Source organism: Macaca thibetana, chromosome 2 (genome assembly GCF_024542745.1).
Source record: "Macaca thibetana thibetana isolate TM-01 chromosome 2, ASM2454274v1, whole genome shotgun sequence".
In the NCBI taxonomy this organism is placed as follows: Eukaryota; Metazoa; Chordata; class Mammalia; order Primates; family Cercopithecidae; genus Macaca; species Macaca thibetana.
In genome coordinates, this window is record NC_065579.1 from 162,316,337 (window position 1) to 162,340,497 (window position 24,161).

At 41.6% G+C, this 24,161-nt stretch overlaps 2 protein-coding genes across 3 annotated transcripts in view; both read right to left on the reverse strand.

The window, feature by feature from the left end:
- Positions 1-14,801, reverse strand: part of C2H3orf52 (chromosome 2 C3orf52 homolog) — a 32,734-nt gene extending 17,933 nt beyond the window's left edge. The window contains exons 1-2 of the mRNA XM_050778883.1: positions 14,577-14,801; positions 7,770-7,899 (exon numbers count right to left, since the gene is read on the reverse strand). Coding sequence (XP_050634840.1) covers positions 7,770-7,899; positions 14,577-14,714 — 268 coding nt within the window. The 5' untranslated portion in view covers positions 14,715-14,801. The remainder of the gene's footprint in view (positions 1-7,769; positions 7,900-14,576) is intronic.
- Positions 14,802-19,674: 4,873 nt separating this feature from the next.
- The window catches only part of TMPRSS7 (transmembrane serine protease 7), a 42,538-nt gene continuing 38,051 nt past the window's right edge, over positions 19,675-24,161 (reverse strand). For both annotated transcript variants that reach the window (XM_050778891.1, XM_050778890.1), the window contains 3 exons: positions 23,862-24,130; positions 22,127-22,263; positions 19,675-20,121 (listed from right to left, as the gene is read on the reverse strand). In XM_050778891.1, coding sequence (XP_050634848.1) covers positions 19,951-20,121; positions 22,127-22,263; positions 23,862-24,130 — 577 coding nt within the window. In that variant the 3' untranslated portion in view covers positions 19,675-19,950. The remainder of the gene's footprint in view (positions 20,122-22,126; positions 22,264-23,861; positions 24,131-24,161) is intronic.

The following is a 24,161-nucleotide window of genomic DNA, read 5'->3' on the forward strand; positions in this document are numbered from 1 at the left end:
CTGGATTTTGCTGTAATTAATCATTTGATGTAATGTATCCTTTTGCTGTAATACATCAGTCATCAGTAGGACTGCAAGCTGAGTCCTGTGTATCCTCCTAGCAAATTGTTGAATCTAGGAATGATCTTGGGACCCCCAAACATACGAACATAGGGAATTATCCCTGCGTCCTTACTTGCTATAAGTCATGATATTATGTTGTATGATTTTTTTAAAAAAGTTATGCCTTCATGGCAAAAAACTTGCAAAGTACAGGAAATTGTAACAAAGCAAAGAAAAAAATACTAATAATCTTGCAATCGAGAGGGTTTTTTCCTCCTATACTTGATATTACATATTTGAGGTCTTAACAAATAGATAATTTATATCCTGATTTTTGTTGTTTGCTGCTATTATTGCTTACTTATCCTGATTGTTTTGTTGTAAACATATCAAAAGCCATTTCCCATGTGCTTAAAATTTCTTGCAAAGATTATTTTAACGGCTTCATAATAGGCTCGCCTATTTTCTTAAATATGACTTTTATCATTTTCAGCTTTCTACTTCTATAAATAATATTTCAATGGGTATCTTTGAGTTCTATACCCACCATGTAGATTTCCATAACAGATGTCAATGCCTCTGAAAACAACAGGGGATGCCAAGAGGATATATACAAGATTCAAATAACTGCTAAACTCAAGGACACTGAGAAGCGATACCAAGTGTGAAAACAGGCCTCCCATAATAGCTCTAATGACACATATTTAATGTGTATCATCCAAATCATGAATCTGTAACAAGACCTATCTAAATAGTTGTGTGTGTCAAAACAATAACAATAGTAACAACGACAGGCTTACCCAGTCAGGAGAGTTTTTATGTCACTAATGAGATAATCTGGGCTGTACTTATTCGTGTAGAAAAAACATATTTTTAAAAAATCACAAAAAAGTGTGTTGTATGTTGAAGGAACATGCAAACAGTTATTTGGCTAGAACATAAGAAATTAAGCTTGAGAGAGAGCCCTTAAATGCCAGATGCCTTCAAGGGGTAATGGAGTGTTGTTAAACATCTCCCACGAAGAAAGTAGAGGCCGGTGTTCAACGGAGGTTAATCGGGTGGTCATGGATGGGATAAAATGAAACCAGGAGAAATGAGGCAGAGAGGCCAACAGGCACAAGTTTGGAAAAGACTGATTTGACTGACAGCAGTGGGAACAAAAAGAAAAAATTAATGAGAAAGCCCAGGATAGTGGAAACAGAGCTGACTTTAAAGGTAGCCAGACTTAGTCTGAACTCCTGCTGGCTATTTGTTAGCCAGGTGACCTTGAGCAAGTCATTTAAATTTCTGAAGCTGCTTCCCCAACAGAAATATCAACACCTACAATGTAAATGATAGTAAAGATGAAAACCAACATGCATAAAGTATCCTGCATGGTGCCCTGTAGTAAGTGGGCAAGTTACTATCAAGACACTACCAAGGAATAACTGGTAAGATTTGGCCATTATCTAGACATGGGAAAGAAGAAATCAAAAAGGTTTCCAAGACATCAAGCCCAGGAACAAGAATAATAATAGCTACTGCATTAAGTATGATGTGCAAACACTCTGCTATGCACTTTATGAATATATTTTCCTCACATAATCCTCACAACAACCCAATGAGTTAAATATTGTTTTCATTTTTAAATGAAGACACTGAGTCTTAGAGAAAATGCGTAATTTGTTCAGGTCAATGAATTAGCATGTATTAGGGTCAAGGTATATTTATAGCCTCAGATTCCGAAATCTTCACATTTATAAATGGGAAAACAGGCCCAGAGGGTTGACAAGTTTGCCTAAAGTTACACAACTGGATAGTAGCAGAACTTAAATAAACTTGGTCTTATATAAAGGGTGAATGAACGGGGAAAAGATGAGCAAATTGTGATAAAGGATATGCTGTGGTCTGAATGTTTGTGTCTCCCTGAAAAATGCATATGTTGAAATCTAATCACCAACGTGATCGTGTATTAGTCCATTCTCACACTGTTACAAAGAACTACCTGAGACTGCGTAATTTATGAAGAAAAGAGGTTTAATTGTCTTACAGTTCTTCAGGCTTAACAGGAAGCAAGGATGGGAGCCCTCAGGAAACTTACAATTATAGCAGAAGGCTCAGGGGAAACAAGCATGTCTTATCATGGGGGAGCAGGAGAGACAGAGAAAGAGCAAAGAAGGAAGAGCCACACACTTTTAAACCATCAGATCTCATGAGAATTCACACACTATCATGAGACTAGCAAAGGGGAAATCCACCCCCATGATCCAATCACCTTCCACCAGGCCCCTCTTCCCATTCAACATGAGATTTGGGCAGGGACACAAATCCAAACAATATCAGATGGTCTTAGACAGTGGGGTCTTTGGGAGGTGATTAGATCATGAGGGGAGAGCACTTATGAATGGTATTACTGCCCTTATAAAAGAGGCCCCAGAAAGCTGCCTTTCCCCTTATACCATAGAATATATAGCTAGAAGGCACAATCTATGAAATAAAAAGTGTGCCCTCACCAGACAGCAAATGTGCTGACACTTTGATCTTGGAGTTCCAGCCTCCAGAACTGTGAGCAATAAATTTCTGTTATGTATAAGCTACCTAGTTTATGATATTCGGTTATAGTAGCTCAGGCAGACTAAAATAGCATACAAACAAACAGTAGTTTCACATGTATAATAATTGAGATGATGACAGTTAATTTTAGATAAAGATCTCTAGCCAAGAGTACCTTTAAAACTCAGGAAAATTGTACAGACATAGATCTAGGAGTCACCTTCTTGGAGGCATGGCTGCTGTCCTGGGAGTGAATGAGCTCACCAAGGAAAAGAATGAAGAATATGAAAAGTCAGAAAGCTGAAGAGAAGCCTCATGAACCCACAATGCAGAGGCCAAGAGTAAAAATAGCAAAATCAACCTAAAGTCCAGGAGTTCTATAGACTCAGAAGAGTATAATGAAGTTGACAGAGCTAAAAGCTGACAGTAAGGCAGGAGACAGAGAAATGTTGGCTTCCACGATCAGACAATTGCTAGTAATCTTGGGAAGAAAAATTGGGAACAATAGATACAAGAGGTTTGGAAATCTGCAAGATTCAAATGCAGACCTTTGTTTCTGGAAGTGAAAAAAGAGAGAGAAAAAAACACATATCTAAATGAAGTAGCAAGAATCCTGATGGAAGACTGCTTTGAAGGCGAGAGGATGCTTGTGCATTTGAAGAGTTAACTCATTTATACCTGAGGTTGCAACTTTCTGAATTTTTGCAATTGGACTTTGGTGATGACCTTGAGCAGTGGGATATAAATAACTTCCACATGATTAGCATTCCAATAAAGGAACACAAGGCATAAATTAAGAAGAACCTGAGGATGCTTAGAGAAAGGAGGAGATATCTGAAGATCTCTGGGTTAGAGGAAGCTGAAAGATACTATATGGAGACCACAGTTAAGGGTGTCTATCTTGGTAAAGTAGAGAAACATCAGCAATTTGAAGAAAAGATAAACAGGTGAAAATTGAAAGAAATTTCAAGGTACTGGGTCTAGTGCTGCTCTCACATTCCTGCCCCAAAGGACCTTGGCAGCTTATAGCTTGTTAATGCCATCTGCCTAGGATCTTCCAGTGAGTCACCCTATACCAGGGAGCATTACCCTGTGAAAATTGTCAGTCTGCCAGAACCACGTGACATCATAAAATGTAGCTCTTATTCACAACTGAAAGGCAAACAAATCCACTCAACACAATGTCACTTAGGAAGTTGTTGCTTATATCTCAGTACCACAGCATTCCTACTCATAAAATGTGTGTAAATTAAGAGATTAGGGTCAGGCAAGAATCTGTGGTATAATGTTGGGGGATATCACATAAGGGTCTCCAGGATGTTATCAATTTAAATCATGTTTCTAAGCGTCCACCTACTTGTCACAGTTTTGTTTTTGAAATATTTAAAATATTTTGCCCCAACCAAAACTTCATTAAGTAAAGTGTTATCCAGGGTCTCACCTCTCCATGACTAGTGTGAATTAGTGAAGAAAGGAGAACCCTTGAGAACACTCAACTGGTTCTCCAAATTATCCAGAAAGAAAATGACTTTGAGAAAAAGATGAAGGCTTTTGTTTCTGCACCTTTCAAATCAGGAAATTTATAATTCCTTATGGAGAAGGAAAGAATCCGTTAATACCTTTTCCCTAAACAGTCTCAAATAACAGAATTCCCTGGGTTCTGCCCATAAAAATGGACATTAAAAAAATTTCCATGTTGATTGTGAGTCTGGAGGAAGGGTAGCCTCTTTTCCCTAGTCCATACAAAGCCCCTACTCAGTGCCCTAAGCTAAGCCATGATCCTGAATTTGTCATTCTTCAACAGCATACCAGGGCAGAGTAGTGGACAAGCCCATCCCATGTACAGGCAATAAAGGCTGCACAGTCTGTAGAGAATGAGCAGCAATAGTAAAATCTACTACAAGTTGGTCTGCTTTTATTATCACTACATGCTGACAACTCTTAATTTGAGTGACAAAATACAACTCCCCACTGGATACCCTGCCTAGGTACCCTATTGTCCCCTCCCCAACTTTCTGTTCTGAGATGCTTTCACTGTCCCATTTTATGTACACCCCAGCTGCACAGTTTTGAAGGCTAAAGAAATTCCATCTTAGTTATTATTTCACTGTGTTAACTTCTGATTTCACTGTGTTAACTTCTAGCTCTGGAAATGCCTCTAAGATTTCTATTTCATCTACCATTCCATGTATAAGAGCACATACTTACCATAAATCTCACCCTCAGGTCAAAATAACCTTGACATTATCTACATGCCATAAATCCTGCCCTTATGCAATTGTAAAAGACATCCCTTCTGAAGCAGGCATACCCTTTTTCCATGGTATTTAAGCCCTGGGCCTTTGGGGTAATGGTGCAGGAAGGTACCATCTCCTCTCGCTGCTGCCCAAGGCATGGCTTCTGTTCCTAAAACCCTGTTAAATGTTTCTGTCTGAGTAACTGGATTTGTCAGTTTTTCTTTAGCCTCTCAGCTTCCCCAGCCTTTCTGGGTAGTTTTGCAAAGTCCTGCCTACTGAAGAACAACAGTTAACCCTTCTGCCTCCAAGCTTCAGTCTGAAGACTATAGAGCCTTGAGGCAGGAGATTAAGGGGTCTAGAGAAGGGTAAGCAGGCAACGAATGGCAAATGTAGTTCCTGAGGAACTTTAGTCACTCAGCAAATCCAGACAGCCACAGGCACAGCCCTTGAGTCTCCCAACAGTGTTTTTGTCCCCAGACAATGTTTCCCACGCAGTACTTGAAAGTTCCACAAATATCTGATTCATATTAACAGGCTTGGCAATTAGGAAGTGGCTGATTATTGCAGATCATCCCCCCAAAAAATGCCTACGGAGCTGCTCTAGGTGAGGCTGGGACTGTCACAGAAGGGAGCCCCTGCCCCACCCATTTTTACCTACTGCATCTCCCCCACCCCCATGTCTAACATGACTCTCCCCACAGGCTCAAATAGCTAAGAGCTGAGATGCCAAGTAAAATAAAAATATTTCCTTGATTTAAAAAGCAGTTTGAAAAAAATCTCTCTTACAGCATTGACATGTTAGAACACAAATTTAAAATTAAATTAAAAATAAAGTTTGCACTACAAGTGTCAAAAAAATTCTTCCCTGAATATTATCCCATAACCTTTTACATCTCCAGAAAAAACTGTGGAAGGCAGTGAAATACCTTCCTCTTGTAGACTGCTCTTTGTGAGGTGAAGAGGTTAGACGACTTTTTGAGAATGGAAGACAGATCCTGGGTCTTGTGCTTTAGTTTCTTGAATACTAAACCATCTAGATCTCTTGAATCATCCTTTATGATAGGCTCCAGATGCCAACAGGATCCAAATATCAACTCCCAGGATAGCACCAACTAGTTATGTCAGGACAAGATCGTGCTACTAAACCTCATTTTCAACACCCATATGTTGGAATTGATATGAATAGCAAGTATGGCAATGCTCACACCAAAACTATTGTCCTCAGCATGACGGAGGAGGTACAGCACACTTTATTAGCTTTTTCCTACCTTAACACCAGCTTATAGCCTCAAAGAGTCATCTACCACACCTGAACAATGCCCTAAGTAAAAAAGTAGACATGGTGTCTGGCCAGGAAACTCATGTGCTGGAGGTTGACTGATGTCATCAGAGTTTTCCTATTCCTTCAGGAACTACAAAACTCTAAGACAGGAAATAAAGGGGTTGGGAGAAGGGGAACAAGAGGTAAATGGAAAACGTCGTTTCTGAAGAAAATTCCTGAGAACTCCCTCTGGAGAGACTGGGGAGTTACCTCTTCTTGCTCTCATTCTATGACTGGGTTTGCAACGGGGAGCTGGACTCAACCCATACCCACGTGAAGGCTGGATCACGCTTGGGAGTATCCCAGCCTCAGACACGCCCCTCTCTACCATCACCCCCACATATAAATAAAAACAATTTTCTTCTTTCCCATTTTGAAACTGAAATTATTGTCCACCGGAGGATGCTATATTTATACACTGTAAAAACTTTAACAAATACAATAATCATTAAAAAATTGGTAACTACCTAAAGGGCTCTAAATAATGTGGAAGACTATATCATGCAAATCATAAAAATAATAATGTTCACAAAGAATTTTTAATGACTTGGCAAAATGATCTAAACATAATATCAAAATCCTAAAGGTAGTCCACAAGACTATGAAGAAATCTAATCTCAAATTATTTTAGAAATGCAAGTAAACAAAAGACTAGAAGAAAATATTACCAAATATTTATATTATGAATGGGTTTTATGGGTAACTGAACATGTATCATGTTTCAATCAAAATAAGCAACAAAATGAAATAATATATGGAATAGATGTAGTCATATATAGTTAGCGTTCTATAAGTTTTTTGTTTTATACACACATACGACACTAATAAAATAAACAGTCATTTCTAAAATAAGTTAAAATTGGGCCAGGCATGGTAGCTCATGCCTCTAATCCCAGCAATTTGGGAGGCCAAGGCGGACAGATCACTTGAGGTCAGGAGTTCAAGACCAACCTGGACAACATGGCGAAAGCCCGTATTTACTAAAAATACAAAAACTGGTTGGGTGTGGTGGCGCATGCCTGTAATTCCAGCTATTTCAGAGACTGAGGCACGAGAGTTCCTTGAATTTGGGAGGCAGAGGTTGCAGCAAGCCAAGGTTGTATCACTGCACTCTAGCCTGGGTGAGAGTGAGACTTTCTCTCAAAAAATAAATAAATAAATACAGTAAGACAATAAGAGTTTTAGAAAACGCTTTCAAATGCATTATTTATTATTTTATCATCCTAGTAATATATCAGACACACCAGATGAAGTATAATTGTTTTTAGCAAACAAATGAAAATGAAAAGAATTCACATTAACAGATATCAGGATATAATAAAATATAAATCAGTGATTAGTAAGTTAAAATATTAAGAAACCTCTTCAAGATCCAATGAGCAGAGTTTAAAGTAAAACACTGATTACTCCTTCTGGAGCTTATAAAACAACAAAATACAGCAACAACATAGAAAAAAAAAAAACAAAACACAAGAATCAGGGATATCTCCCACCCATACAATATATTCCAAGCCAGTCTTAAATTCACATTATAAATAATGAAGTGGCTATGAGTACATCTTCCATTTCAGTGTAAGTCACGAGCCTTAAGTAAGTTCTTAAAATGTGTCAATTTATTCACATCTAAATCCTCTTACCTCCAGAAAGACACATGCCTATGATGATCACTACAATAAGACCTAGGAAAACGGAGGTGATGATCATCCACAGTTTGCACCTTCCAACCACATTCTTATTACAGGAGCTCCAGTGGCTTTCCTTGTTAGCCTAGAAAGGCAGAGGGAGATTGCGAGGCAGTCATTTTGTTGCAACAGGCATTTCTGAATACCTAGGATGAGCCAGTGACACAGAAATGAAGGCAGGAAGACCCTGATCTCAGGGCAACACTCTACTGAATCAAGTTTACAAAAAGATAGATCAGAGGCAGAACAGAACCTTGCCAAGAAGTTAGCAGGAAAATCCTCTAGGGGCTCTGAGGTGGGGAGGATAGGCGGGATTTTGAAAGATGGATTTTTGAAGGCTTTCCAAACCCAGGAAAGAGCATCCACAGTGTGGATTCGTAATGCAACCGGCCAGCAGACTAGTCTGCCGATTGGAATGTGGGTTTCAGAGGCAAATAATGAAAGTTAAGACGAGAGAGAGTGAAAGGCTGGGAGCACACTCAGAGGGTGTTGATGGCTGTCCCAGAATAGATTGGACTTAATTGGGTGTGCACTGGTAACTTGAAGGTTTTGAAACACCAGAGCCGAGTTGAAAATTAAGGGAAAATGATGTGTAGTTTAGAGTGGAAACACCAAGAAAAAGCCATGGCCTAGGTTCTATGTAAAAAAGGGTTGGGAAGGGCAATGAAAGGACAGATGGAAGAGACAACAGGAAATAAGCTGCAAAGCTGGAGTGAGAAGGCTGGAGTGGGACAGAGGAGGGGCCAATGAAAACAAGTACAACTGCTATGGTTTATTGAGCACCAGCGTCGTTTCACTTAACCCTAACAGCCCTTCAGGGTGTGCACTAGCCCATTTCAAAGAGTGTGCACTATCCCATTTCAAAGACGCAATTCAGAGAGATGAGCCAGAACCAATCCCTGCTGTGTGTCTGCACAAAGCTCTCCAACTTTCCCTTTTGTCCACATCACTATGTGGAGGTCTGATTTACGAGGGTGTCATGGAGGGGCCCCCACCTTACCCTATGTGGTCTCACGACTCTTCTCCTACTTCCCACTCCACCATTAGGTAATTCCTACATGGAGACCATGGGAAACAACAGAATACAATGGGAAAAAAATGTTTCTGTATCTAACACACTTGGATTCCAAACCAAGGTATACCACTTAAAGGCAAGCTGGTTTTAAGCAAGCTACTGAAACTCATAGGCCCCAAAGTCCTCAACTTTAAAATATATAAATACTAAATGTAGCTCACAGGACTGTTGCAAAAACTAGAGATAATGGACACAAAGCATCTGCTAAACAATTATTGGGAGCTCAGCTGAAGCGTGAAACCGCGCCTCCGTTGTTCCTCAGCGTTGGCCATCCCACAAAGCAGCAGCCGGCACTCAAGGAGACTCGCTCCTGACTGACACCTGGCCACCTGGCCTGCTTTCTCTCCCATTCTTTTTTTTTTTTTTTTTTGAGACGGGGTCTCGTCTGTGGCCCAGGCTGGAGTGCAGTGGCGTGATCTCGGCTCACTGAAAGCTCCATCTCCCGGGTTCATGCCATTCTCCTGTCTCAGCCTCCCGAGTAGCTGGGACTACAGGCGCCTCCCACCACGCCCAGCTAATTTTTTGTATATTTAGTAGAGACAGGGTTTCACCGTGTTAGCCAGGATGGTCTCGATCTCCTGACCTCGTGATCCGCTTGCCTCGGCCTCCCAAAGTGCTGACACATACCTAGGCCCCACCTGCGCCTAGTGGACCAGATTGTAAGGGAGGTGGGAGCAGGCCATGGCAGGCCTCTGGTCTGAGCCCTCCCACCCTTAGGGAGCTAGGTCAAATCTCCACTTTAGTGGAAGCCTCCCTCCCCACCTGCCCTCAGTGACAGCTTCCAATACCTGAGCTGTCTACATAGCCCATCTGCTGCTGCGGCTGACTGCCCTGTCTGGTTTCAGGTTCAAAAACAAACAGAGACTGGTCTTATCTTGCTAGGTAAACTGAAACCACACAGAGGAGGGGTGCTCTTACACTCCCCTGTTCTTATATTCCATACCTGTGCCTTCTACAAGTAATATACATTTAACAATTGTGTGCTGTTTAGTTGTAGGGGCCTCCAGAAATTTTAAGAACGGACCCTGAGAAAATCTAAATGAGGGGACAAATGTTGGATTTCCCAAGTGCACTTGACACTGACTGTGAGGCCCAGCCTGTGGGTGCGAGGGGAGCACTTAAAGGCCCTGGGGATATCATGCCAGAGGAGATCCCTCTTGAGTTAAGTGCATTTCTGGAATCCCAGGGATAGGGTCACCTCTCATCCCCACTCAAAACCTGCATAACTGCTTCAAAGCCAGGGAAAGCCACATGGGAAAAAGGCATCCCAGTACAAGGAATCTTTAATTTCTCAGGGGACAGAAACATCTCCCCATTTACAGAGCTCCTGAGGCCGAAGGCCTGGTGCTATTTTCAGCCCTCACACAAAAGGCAGCTGGAACCCATAAAGATTAGCACAAAATGAAATCTCTAGTTTCAAAGAGATGTCAATGCATCTCCTTGGCCTCTCATGCCTTTACTTATGCTGTCCCTTAGAGATCATAAATTAGGACTCTGGTGGGTTGAAAAAAAACCACTAATTATTCTATGACTTCCTGGAAGAAATCAGCTCAAAATTATACAGCCGTCATCTATAGGCAATGCCTCTTCCTGCAGCCTAGTGCCCTCACTGACCTGTCCTCAGCTCGAAGAGCAAGACCGCTGAGTGCTATCCCTTACATGATTAATATTCACAGACTTTATGTCATTATAAAATGGTCTGTCATGACAAAAAATAAAAATAAAAAAATAGGCATGACGGTTTACACCTGTGGTCCCAGATACTGAGGAGTCTGAGGTGGGAGGATCGCTTGAGCCCAAGAGGTCAAGACTGCAGTGAGCTATGAGCGTGCCACTGCACTGTAGCCTGGGCGGCAGGAGTGAGACTCTGTCTCAAATGAAAAAAAAAAAAAAAAAAAAGCACACGGAACTGTCAGACACTCCCAGCCAAACAATAGCTTGTACAGTGCTTCTCAGCAGTCTGCACATTAGAATCAGCTGAGGAATTAGTGTCTTTTAGAGGTACCCCCAGGAGATTCCAATGTGCCCTGAGGGTGAACAGCCTCTGATACAATAGGTTTGTGCTACTTGTGCCATCTGAGTCTTGCCTCTAAACTGGATCATGAAGACACACTGCCTTCTTCACTGGCTTCATCTCTCTTGCCCAAATTCTAGGTCATGAGGAGAGGCCCCAGGTAGATTCTTCTCTAAGATGCCTTTCGAAGATATTTGCAGCTGCATCTTACATTCTATTGTTGTTTTACACGGCTTAATAATTTACATTTGCAAACTGCATCTTATATTCTGTGATCGTATTCTATGGCTCAAGAATTTTCGGGGCTTTCAGATATATTCACATCCGTCTTTAGATAAAGGTCTAAATACATGACACAGGATCCTGCAACAGTGGCAGGATACCTATCTCTTAGATCCAAAAAGCTTTTCTTCTTTTTGACTCAATCAGAAGCAGATATTATATAGATCAGGGAAAATTTTCTTACAGGTAGGAAACTCTTTATAATATTCATTGTGGGATTTAATCCACTTGTTTGATCCAAGCACAAAAGAGCCAGTTGATTCTTGTCCTAAACTGAACAACACATGGCAATGGAGCTAATTTTTAGATAGCCCATTGAAATAAATCTTTTTTTTTTTTTTTTTTTTTGAGACGGTGTTTCACTCTTGTTGCCCAGGCTGGAGTGCAGTGGCGTGATCTTGGCTCACTGCAACCTCCGCCTCCTAGGTTCAAGCGAGTCTCCTGCCTCAGCCTTCCTGAGTAGCTAGAATTACAGGCATGCGCCACCATGCCTGGCTAATTTTGTATATTTTTTAGTAGAGACAGGGTTTCTCCATGTTGGTCAGGCTGGTCTCGAACTCCCAACTTCAGATGATCCGCCCACCTTGGCCTCCCAAAGTGCTGGGATTACAGGCATGAGCCAATGCGTCCAGCCTGAAATAAATCTTACTTGCCTCAAAACTATCAATTTACTGGTTTGTTATTCTTCAAATGATGTTGCCATCTCTTAAAATGCCTCTGGGATTTCTATTTGAAAACTGAGCCAGAGCCCCTGTAATGAACCATAAAGGAAAACCAGCCTCACTCTATTACCATAATTTCTTTTTCACTTTTGATCCAACCATACTGCCATGTTTACAGTGACAGCAGGCAAAGTAGAGTTCAGCGGCTTCTATTCCTTTGTCTCCAGTGCCAAGCACACATCAAGAAAGGGAAAGAAGTTCTTTCTACTGCTTTTGTTCACTCTCCCATCACAGCTCTTCCAAGGAAGAAGAGAGATGTCTTCTTCCCAATCATTCCAGAACTGTTCCCGATTCCTCACCCATCCACCTGCAACTCCATCATTCCAGATGTGACACTCAACTCCTAGCTCACTTAAATTACCTAATTATAAATTACCTAACTTACAGAAATTAGTAATAATTAATAATGTAGGCAACTATAAATAAATGAGTATAAATTATATATGACATATATTTAAATTAAATGCTGATAGATGATAGATGATTGATAGATAGATAGATAGATAGATAGATAGATAGATAGATAGATAGAATAAATCAACAGAAACAGCATAGTTTTGAGATCTAAAAAACATACGTTCAAGCTTCAGAGGCACCACTGAGGGAACGTGAGCATTTTGGTAACTCCTCTGAGCCTCCCTCAATTTCTTCACTCAGCATCTTTAATCTGACAAACCAGAATACTGATGCCTTCCTCTTAAGTTAGCTGTGATAATTAAATGCATTTATGCATCAAAAGTATTTGTCACAAGACAGTCACTAAACAGGGTGAATGAAAATACATGAACTTCAGCTACATTGCAAAATTAGAAATCTTAATATACAGTTCAAAGAGACCAACACACAAAATTCTTAAGTGTCTGAATCTTGTCTGAATCTTTTTAATAAGCCTATATTTATTGACTTTTCTAACTGAAATACACTTCACCTTATTTTATAGAAAAAAAAAAAGAATGATTATCACATTAGGTGATGCTTTTTTTTTCTTTGTTAAAGATTTCCCTTTAACAAAGTCCAAGCATTCCTTGAACACACTCCAAGTGCTCCTGTAGCCCTTCACCTTCACTCCATCCTGTTACTGAGGACAGCTCTCCTATTGGGTGACCTACAAAGTTAACTTACAAAGAAGTCTAGGGTATCTGTACATACCTTACTAACAAGGACGTCATGGGAACACGAAACAACCATTGCTACAGGGTAGGTGCTAAACAATTACAGAATACTGATAACCCTGCATGGATTTGGCGTGTTCTACCCATCACCTGTTTTCAACAAGGCATTCCCGGGCCTCACAGAAGTCCGAGTAGGCACACATTACCACTACGGGACAGCCTTGCCCCTGGGACACATTGTTTAGTGGTGAAACTGTCACCAGATCTCTGGATTCAGTCCCAAGCTAGGGAGTTTTTAGGGTGTCCGGGTCTGTCTAATCTGAGGCAAGTATTTCCAACTCCCATTCCCAGACACCGTCCTGGAGGACCCATACAGCAAGTTCACAGTTGTGGCCACTTGCACTGGTGACCAGACTATCTTTGTTCAACCTTCATTCTTCTGTGGCATTCATATTTTATTAAGAAGTTTCCAAATTACTCTCCAGAGTACCTATAAAAGCAAACTTTGCAATAGTTCCAGGAACCAATGTAGAGCAAAAGCAATGCTTTCAACTTTTGAATTTCCTGCTTATCCCTAAAATCAACAGCTGGGCAGCCAAAAAGTTGGGGGTGGAGGAGTGGGGCCTAGAAAGATGAGGTCGGGGCTCAATATGGGGAGTTCTGTGTACCCAGAAAACCTCAAGCCAATCTTAAGAGTTAATCAGAAGGTGGATGGCTGGGAAGTCAAAGCTCTGATGTTTTACAAGTCTTTGATGAGAGCGAATAATGTTTCCATCATTGCTAGGGTTGAAGCAGAAAAGAGCTTGGCCTAAAAATTGCCAGGGATTGAGAGGCGGTAAAAGCAAGGTGGGCGAAGTCTCATCCTTCGAGACAAGAACTTTGAACTTAATTTTCTTTCAATTGAGCAGGGCAAGTTCACCTCCACCTGCCCCCCCGACCCGCCCGCACCATCCCCACGCCAGCCCTAGTCCTTCTCCTTCGGACCGCTTTCTCTCCTCTGTGCTCTCCCCTATCTCTCTTCCTGCAGAATCGAATGGCCAGGCTGGGAGAAGGCAGAAAGTGCTTGGCGGATAGTAGGCATGGAAGAGGGCTGGGAGCTGCGGCGAGGTGGGTGGAGGCAAGGGAGAGACGCGGCAAGGCAGTGAAGGTAAGGGGAAAGCTTAAGAGATTCTTAGAGAAGGAGGATACTCCATCTGTCATTCTCATTCTCCCTACTGGAAAAAAGAAAAACTGAATTAAAAGTTACATAACTTTAAAAAACTACCTCTATCTCCGGAGTATCTGAAGACAGGAGCGGCCACACCTCACCCCTAGGATTCCTAAAGCGCCTCGGGGGTCGGAGGGGTTGGACGACCCCAGGGGCTGGGGAGGGGACTGCTCCGGCCGAAAGGTGTCGCGGTTACTCGGCTCCATTCAGAGCACTCGAGCGCGCCCCACCCTCGCTCGGCGCCGGCGACTCCCCGCCTGGCTGGAAACCCGAAACTCGCGGGTGCCAGGCCCGGGTCCTACTACTGTCCCGCCGCTGGCAGGTTAGGGCCAGCGCCAAGGGGACCTTACCTCGGCCGGGGGGGCCTCCTCGTCCAAAGAAGGTAAGACCTTGACGGCACCATTGAGAGGCGTGTGCTCGTTTGGCTGCCGCACGAGCACCGAGAGCTCCAGCTCGTCTACCGGTGGTGAGGGTTGGGCCAGGTCCATGGGCGGGCGGAGAAGGTCTGAGCCGCTCCGAGGGAGGCCACAGCGCAAGGAGGGTCGAGCGACCTCACCGCCTCACACTCCACCCACTGGGCGGGGCGCAGCGACTTCGGGCGGCGGGAGCGACCGGAGCCGACAGGAGGGGCGAGTGGTGAGTGGCGGCCACTCCCCGGAGCGGGTAGAGCACCTAAAGCCGTGCTCGCAGTGGGCTCTAGAGCCAAGGGCTGTTTTTCTGGTTTGTTCAGGGCGCTGCCTGCTGTGCCTTTCCCCGCGCCTGCAGATGCGGACCATCTGCGTTTAGGGGCTGCCTGGGTGTCGGGCTGTGGTAAGGAAAAGATGGGCCGGGCCGCACCGTCCAACGGAGGAAAGTTTGCGATCTAAGCCCACGAACTGTTGGTTGTTGGGGTTTGCCACAGTCCTCGCGGTCTAGCAAAAGTGCATTCATTCAATCAAGAAATAACCATGCCTCGTGCCAGCATGGTGCTAGGTTCTGAGTATAAGAAGGTGAATAATATACACCAACACACTTCCTCGTCAAGTCCAGAGTCAGGCACAGAGACAGTATTGTGTGGTGCTGGGGACAGTGGACTCTAAAACCAGTGTACCTGGGTTATTCCCACCCAGGGCGTTCCTCACTGTGAGACCTCGGGCTTCATCTCTCTGTGCCAATGTCCTCGCCTGGAAAGGTGGTGTAATATTTGTACCCTCCTAATATAGTTTTTACCAGGATTACAAGGGTTGCTGTAAGCAAGGCACTCAGAACAGTGATTGACACAGCAAGCACTCATAAATGTTGACCATTATTATTTATCTTTGAGGGGAGGGGCCTTACACACACACACACAAAATTCCTGCGCACACACAATCTCCTTGACACCCTATCTATAGTTCAGAACTTCCGGTTTAGTTAGCATGGAATTATGTTTGTTAAGCACAGCGTGGATTGGGCCAAGGGCCTCACCTCTCAAGCTTCTGTTCCGAATAGTCTTGTTCCTTATTTTCACCCTCCACGCAACACACACACACACACACACACATTAAGACCAGATCATTAACAAGAAGCATATAAATCAGCTCCACTCCAAATATGTTGACTTGAGTCCAAAAGTCTGGAATATTCAGTGCCTGATGTTGAGACACAGCCTAGATATCCTGTCTCCAGTTGTCTGGTGCCTGCTACCAGATCCCCTGAACTTTGGATCCATCCGCCTGCTAAGGGGAGTCTGCAGTGACTCATCTGCTGACCTGCACTGACTTCTGCTCCAACAGGCAGATCCTGCAAGAATCAGGCTGCATTCTCAGCTGGGAGTTTTGAACAGGAATTTTAACCAAGGAGTAAGGGTTAAGGGAATCAACAAGGAATGGTGAGGTACCCAGGGACTAGCAACAGCACGAAGCTGTTAACACTGTTAACACCCCTAGGCCTAAACGGGACTGGAGACTGATTAAGAACTAGAACCATTGAAGGGTGTGGGAATTTGCAGGGAGATCTTGATAGGATCTGTAGTCACAAAAACATGCAGACCTGACTGGAAGCACTGAGACCTCTCAAACATCTGAATCTCCCCACCCCCATCCTTACCCAGGGTCCAGAAAACTTTTCTCATAGTTCCCTCATTTGATTGCAGGAGTTCAGCCTAAATGTGAGATTTTTTTTCTCACATCAGATGGATAGTAGATATCTCCAAGCCTGGTTTCTCCAGGCACAGATACCTAAAGCCTCCTTCACTCCCCCAGAGAATCAAAAAGCAACTGTTCCTGTCTCATGCACACCCTAAACCACGTCTTCTAATGCCTAATTTTGAGTACTGTTAAGCAAGGTTTATGTATTCTGTAATTAGATTTGAATGCATTTCTGTAATTCCATATGCCTAACCCTTGTCCTATGTTACAGTGGAAGGAATATAAATTCTGAAGGCAGACAGAAGTGGGATCAAATTTAGACTCTCACTATCTGTGTGTTCTTGGGCAAGTCGTTTAATGTCTGTTTGTTTTCTTATAAAATAATTCCTACCTAGCAGAGGCAGGAAGATTAAGGTAAAGCATTTATTCCTGTGCCTGAAAAATGAAAGGATCTCAGTAAATGCTCCATTACATTACCCGTGTCTTTGTAGCTAATACCCACCCTCCCGCAACCCTTAGCACCTAGCACTAACCCTTGATTCAAAGTTTTCTTTTGATATTGATTTTTCTTCCTGTCCTGTCCTATATTCCTGATCACTCACACTTGCTGACACTTTCCATAGTACCTGAACTACTTAGATTCTTATTTGCAACCTGTTCCTGTTCTGGTTAACTGCAAATTTCTTAATCTCCAGACAGCTGACCTAGAATGCAGATGAGAGTTCCAACCCTACCTGAAGACTTTCTTCATCCTGCCAGTTTCACTCCACTCTAAGGATTCAGAATAAGTTAGGAAGAGGTGTTTCTCCCTAGAGGTACAACCAAGTTTAGATTAAATGATTCTGATGGAAGTCAAGCATTTGTGAATGAGGAACCAAACTCTACCTAGATTTGTTTTTGTAATTCCTTCAGAATTTATTTACATGAGGGTAGCTTTTTAAATGCACTATTATTTCAAAAATAGATTTCTTTAATATAATTTAAAATTATTATTGACTCAATTGCTTTAGGTTGTTTGAAGAGTCCAATTTAAATAACATTAAAAAATTAAAACGTATTTGCTGACCAATATAAGATTTTTGATGTTGCTTTTCTGTAATAGTACTTGCTCTTCTTTTTAAATCCTTTTTAGAAGCAAATAATTTCCTAAATGATTATCATATAAACCAAAAAAAACAAAGTGACATCATCAGAGTGATATCACCAACACACCAAAGCATCTCATTCCCTTCAAATAGGTCAGTGACTCTGGAATACGCAACAGTTTGTTCCTGTGTGTTGTCAGATGGCAAGTAGTACTACTCCGAACATCAGCAACCGGGTCAGTCACTCAAGCTAATCAAGTAGAACACAATTGAGAAATGGTTGCTTGTGGTGCTTCACTGTGCTGTTTTCAAGGCACTGTGAAAGAGGGCATGAGTACCTACAAATTCTCCCCAATAACGTGGCACGTGAAATGCTGCTGTCTTGGTTTATGAAGGCCATTTTCCTCTGCTAACAAAACCATTCTTGGGGTTTGCCTTACTTCACACCTTTGCAAGAATGAAGTGGATATTCACACTTCATTCGGGTTCTAAAGGCATCTTAACAAGCAATATCCGAGTAAGTTAGGTTTGATTTTCAACCTTTTCCGTGCCTCAGCACTGCTAAGGAACATAGTGTACTCACTTTCATACTAGTGAGGGCCTATAGTGGTAGTGCATACATGTGCTTTCACAAACTCCCTCTGATGGATCTCACAGATCATGCCAGCCCTCCTCCATCCCGTAACTGAGATCACAGACTTAGGCAAAGGTTTTCATGTATTTTGTGAAGAGCAATTCTATGCCCTAGAAATGACCATAAAGTAAAAAGTACAACTCACCTTGTATATAGGTCACAGCCATCCAGGCAAAATAAATATAGATTATAAGAAATATCAGCCTAATTCGCTCTTCTGTCCAGTGGATTCAGTAGCCAAGTCCTCCCTTTTGAATTAGTGGTAGACTTGGCCCTCTGAACTGCACTGTCATATAACCAGTTTACTGAAACCTTTGAGGCCCATTCATAGAGGTATTATTAAGATGCTTTATCCTTAATCTGAGGGAACAGTCTTTTAACAAATAGAAGTATGCTCTATGAACTGAAAAAGTTATCTGGCCTGGGGGATGACACCTTTTGCTCTCTCTCCTTTTGCTGTTACATTAAGATTTCCTAAGGTTCTGTGCATTATTCTATTAATAGACCCTACCTGATAATAGTATTGTTATTACTGCTTTGACTTTATAACAGGAAAACAAATAATATCACTCTTTTCTCTGTTGTTTTCACTCATTTGGTGGTACTATCAATTCTGGCTTCTGTTGATGAAAAAATATTCGGAGATCAAGTATGAAACCCTCTAAATCCAGATAAAATAAATCAAGAACTAAGATACATTGAGAGTGTGCTATAGATTTACAACTATGTAAGGTATTATAAGAGTCTGAAAGTAAAAGAAAGTCTCATCCACTGGGGTTTTAGGAAACAACCAAAAGTCGGATGATAATATTTCTGAAAAATTCCACTTTCACAACAATCATTCAAAAATTTCTTTCCCTTTTTTTTGCTGACCAGCATTACAATAATTTCTTTGACTCTCATATACATGCTTTCAATTCAATTACCATGATGCTTTATTCTGCCATTTAGTAATGGTTGCTGTCAGTTTTGTTGGTTGGTTGATTGGTTTCTTTGTATACAACATTACCATGTGCCACGGCGAAAATGGTCCACTATGATATGGTTAGATGAAATTGGTTTATAAAGCAACAATATTGGTACTTATTCTGTCAATAACCGAGTTTTACTTTATTTGCATTTGCAAAGAAGATATTTTGTGCATTTAGTTTCTTGAAAATGCTGATGGTCAGGTATGGTTTTTACTGAAATTTCTTATTTTAATAAGTGAAATTTGCTCTAATTTTTATAAATACCTGAACATGAATAGGGACATAAAATAAGGATCCCTGAACATCTCCTTTATTTTTTTATTTTATTTTAGAGGCTTGATTCATAACATTACTTTAGGTTTCTTCCATCTCTGAATCCATAACCTTTTGTACTTAAGAACGAATTTAGTTATTCCCTTCGGAAAACTTTTTATGGAACACATATTAATCTGTCTTTCAATCAGTATTAAATGTATGCAATCTGACATTTCCAGTTGAAAAAAAATGTAAGGGACTGATTTTATTAATAATTATTGCATCATTTTATTTATTTATTTATTTATTTATTTATTGAGATGGAGTCTCACTCTGTCAACGAGGCTGGAGTGCAGTGGCCAGTCTCGGCTCACTGCAAGCTCCACCTCCTGGGTTCACGCCATTCTCCTGCCTCAGCCTCCTGAGTAGCTGGGACTACAGGAACCTGCCACCATGCCCGGCTAATTTTTTTTTCCTTTTTTTTTTTTTTAGTAGAGACAGGGTTTCACCATGTTAGCCAGGATGGTCTCTCTCTCCTGACGTCATGATCTGTCCGCCTTGGTCTCCCAAAGTGCTGGGATTACAGGCGTGAGCCACCGCACCCAGCCAATTATTGCATCATTTTAAACTATTTTTTAACATAAATCACAGTAAAAATACAACTGGTACAATTACAAAAGAGAAGGGACATATTTATGAATCCAGGGAACAAAGTTTGACACTCTTGTGTAAACACCAGGAAAGTTTGGTCGTCCACATCCATGTCCCCAGCTAACAATGCCAGTCAAAATCCATTTTCCATCACTTTTTCTTCGACAAGATAAAGGTCCACCTGAATCTCCCTACACACAAAAAAATAAGTATAAAGTAAATTGGTCCCCTGATCATCAGTTTCATCTTTATTGTATCTAATGAACTGTGTTCAAGAGTCCTCTTATGACATGTTTTTGCTTGGCTAATCACTGTGTAATTTGGGAAGTGTCAAAAAGTAATGTGAAACTTCTATCATTTTATAATTGTTCTTCTTATAATCAAACAGCTGCATTCATGAGACAAAACATGATTCTTTAGGCTAAGAATAACATTAGAAGATTCTTACTGGAGAAAACGACTCTCACATAGCCCTAAACAAATAATAAACCTCAATAATACTAGTGGTGATCGTGGTGGTGGTGGTGGTAATAGTAGTAGTAGTAGTGGTAAGGGCTAACATTTATTTAGTGCTAGCTATGTGGTAAGAATTGTTTAAAGACATTTAATCCTCACAACAACCTTATGAGGCATGGTTATCTTGGAAGGTTGACTTCTATCTCTGGGCCATGCAACTTCAGTGATTAGCTCATAGCCCCATGGAGAAGAGATCCTGTTTAGTTAGCCAAGTCCAGTGAAAAAACCCTAACAACTACTGGTCCACAATTATCACAAACAAATCAGTCTCACTTGAGAGTCCTTTCTGATATCTCAATTCCTCTAAGCAAAGGCTTAAACAATTCAAAGTATAAACATCATTTCCACAGTATTAATCCTTTAAATTATAATATCTAGGTTTTATTTTCCTATTTTAGAGGGTAGATAATCTTGCAGGTTACTCAGAGGCAACAAATTTGCCCATGTATCCAAATTATGATCTTATACCTGATTAGCAAAATTCCAACTAGTAGGGAGACGGGGGTCTTTATTTTAATTGTCACCACATCAACTCTACTAAGTTTAAGTAAACACCCGTGGCTATGTGGAACAGGGCTGTGTAACTGACTAGCTATGGGAAGCACCCAAAATAGAGTACCCTTAGCATTAGAGAGGCAAGTGTTCAAATCCCAGCTCAGACATTTACACTTACTAGCTGTATGACCTTGGGCAATTTACTTACCCTCTCTGTCCTCAGTTTCCTCTTCTATAAAATGAGGAAGAAGAATGATTAGAATAAATTTATGTAAAGAACCTAGCATGGTGCTTGCCACAAAATAGGAGCTCAGAAGACAGAAGTCATTATTATAGGATGAGTTTTTGTGGCATCATCGCTAAGATTGTGGAAAGATGAAAGAACAGCTCCCACTGTCCTACTCACCCTCTAAATCAGGAGTGTCCAGTCTTTTGGTTTCCCTGAGCCACATTGGAAGAAGAAGAATTGTCTTGGGCCACACATAAAATATATGAACACTAATGATAGCTAATGAGCTAAAAAAAAACTGCAAAAAAAATCTTATAATGTTTTCAGAAAGTTTATGAATTTGTGTTGGGCTGCATTCAAAGCTGTCCTGGGCTGCATATGGCCTGTGGGCCATGGGTTGGACAAGCTTGCTCTAAATCATCTGTTTACTCTTTTGCGATCATGTAGGTAACTGCATAGATTGGAATCTCAGACTCTGAGAAATGTCACCCCAAAGGTGACCTCCAACTTTACCACTGCCAGGGGCCTACCCAGCGAACTACAAATTAGTACTCTTTGTCACCTCTCCATTCCTCTCCTTTTTCCCCCAGCATATGCTTCAAAGGAATGAGTACATAAAATCCTGCAAATTTTAGAAATTAAATGACAGCTGCTAAGGAAATAGGAAATAAATTGGTTATAAGAAAATTATGGCAGAATGATGAATGCTGACCTCATCCTCTAAATATTGAAGGAAAATACATGGAGCACATTATAGAAAACTGAGTTCTATAGAATCAATTATTTCAATATCTCTCCATGATCTTAGGCAATTGGATGATAAATAATATCTGAGCAGCTCAGGTGAATTAAGGGAAATACCTGCCCTGGTTATTTCCCAGTGTTATGTAGATTAAGTGAGAAAGCATTTATGGAAAGCACAACATGTTAGGCAAGGGAAAGGATCAATGACTTACTTTGCAGGCATCTCTCTTGCCTGACATTACGCCTGCACAGAGCATCCGAGAAGTGATGATCCCGTAGGTGGAAACACAGAGGGTTTGATCAATGAGCTCTACCTCTGCTTGCTGCAGAACAAGGGAGCCTTTATTATCTGCAAAACACATTGGAAGTAGAAATGGTGTTAGTGGTAATGGCTACATGTATTCACGGCTTCATTTGAAAAGTTAACATACATTATCTCATTTTACCCTCATAGCAGCAATTCTTTGAGGTACATTCTACTATTATCCTCATTTTGCTGATGAAGAAATGGAGGGTTAGGAGATTAAAGGGCTTGCCCAGTGACACACAGCTAGCAGGTAACTCAAGATTCATACCCAAGGTCTGACTCAATTACTTGAACAAATGTGCCATATTCCTCACCATTTCCCTCCTGTTTTCAGTAGAATGATGAGTCAGCAACAGTTGTTATTAATAACTACTATTCAAGAGAGCTCTTTAAATGGAGCAGCATAACTGATATATGAGAGTCTCTGACGAACCATAAAAACCTAATAGTTTGCATATAGCCCTTCCACTTCCTTTTGAACCTACCTGGCTAGATGATTCAGAAAAATAAGCACACACACACATACTCAGGCTTATAAAGAAAACATCTCATGATAAGTTGGTTGGGCAGATGCTTTCCTCCTGTGATATATGATAATGTAATCAAAGCACTGAGCACAGTAACCTATCAAAGTTACAAGTGTTCACACAGTCAGCTGCCTTCCCTCCTTGGGACCCTGAGACTTGGTGGACCCAAGCTGGTGGTATTACTACTTCAATAACTAAATGAAAGCAGTGAGAAGCTGCCTTTGAGAAACTGCCCACACTTTAGAGTGTCAGAATGAGGCTGCAGGGCAAGGTTCAGGAATTACAGATGCTGTATGTGTCCTAAACCCTTGAAAAGGACGACAGAAGAATGTGAGGTGATTGAAAGACCAAGGGAAAATATTAGCACTAGGGTTTGGGGATACATTCACAAAGCATTGGATTCTTCCCCTCACTATATCTTCAGAATCTCACCTTGAATCCTGGACCATGAAAAACCTTGGCAGGGTAGATGTAGGGACTTCCCTACTATACAGCCTGATCTTTATGCATATTGAAAAGATGTCCTCTCCTGTCAGAGGAATTGCAAAAAGGTATCTCCTCTGGGTGGACCGAATCCAGGCTGGTATAACCTCCAGGCCTGAATTTTTGGTCTGGAAACTAAGGACAGTCTGAAGTTCAGCCCTCACTCTCATCCCTTAGCCAATTACATAGGCGCAGGACATACCACATAGTCTTCCAGACTGTTGCCTATGAGTTGACATAGTGGGATGTGCATGTGTGTCCTCCTCTCCTTTATAAATGAATCGTTTCTTTGAATGAAAAGGGAGGAATTGCTCCTTCTCTAGTGAATAACGTAGCATACCCTTCAGAGTTTGAAAAGGGCCCATGACTATCTAGTTAAAAAATCCGGCCTTGCTCATACACAGTCCTCTCCCTCTTTATGAGGTGAGCCCTGCTTCTTTTAAAGCAGGTGGATAGCATCATTAAAAAGGAGTAACAATACCCTTCTCCAATCCAACCTTCCAAAGTTGTCAGGAGGTTCAAAGGAGATGATATACACGAACCCTCTCTGTGAACCCTAAAGCACTACATAGACACCTTATCATCCTTTGCAGTGGAAGGGCATGACCATTCATTCATATACATTCATACCTGCTTCGTGTCTTCGCCCCCAGCCAGTTACCCAGCACTTCTCCCCACTGCGAACTCTCTGGCCAGCGGGAGGAATGCATATTGGCTGAATGAGCTGTTTCAGGGTCTCAGGCCAAGCAATACTGAGCTGTAGCAAAGCAATATCATAATCGAAAGTCTGACTGTTATAGTACTCGTGGACCACAATTCTTCTCACCGGGGAGACAAACTTGGCATTCCCTTGAACATACATCCCAAAGTGTGCGGTCCATGGTGTGGGATCTGACAGCCTGATAGAACAGTAATGAAACATGAAGTTAG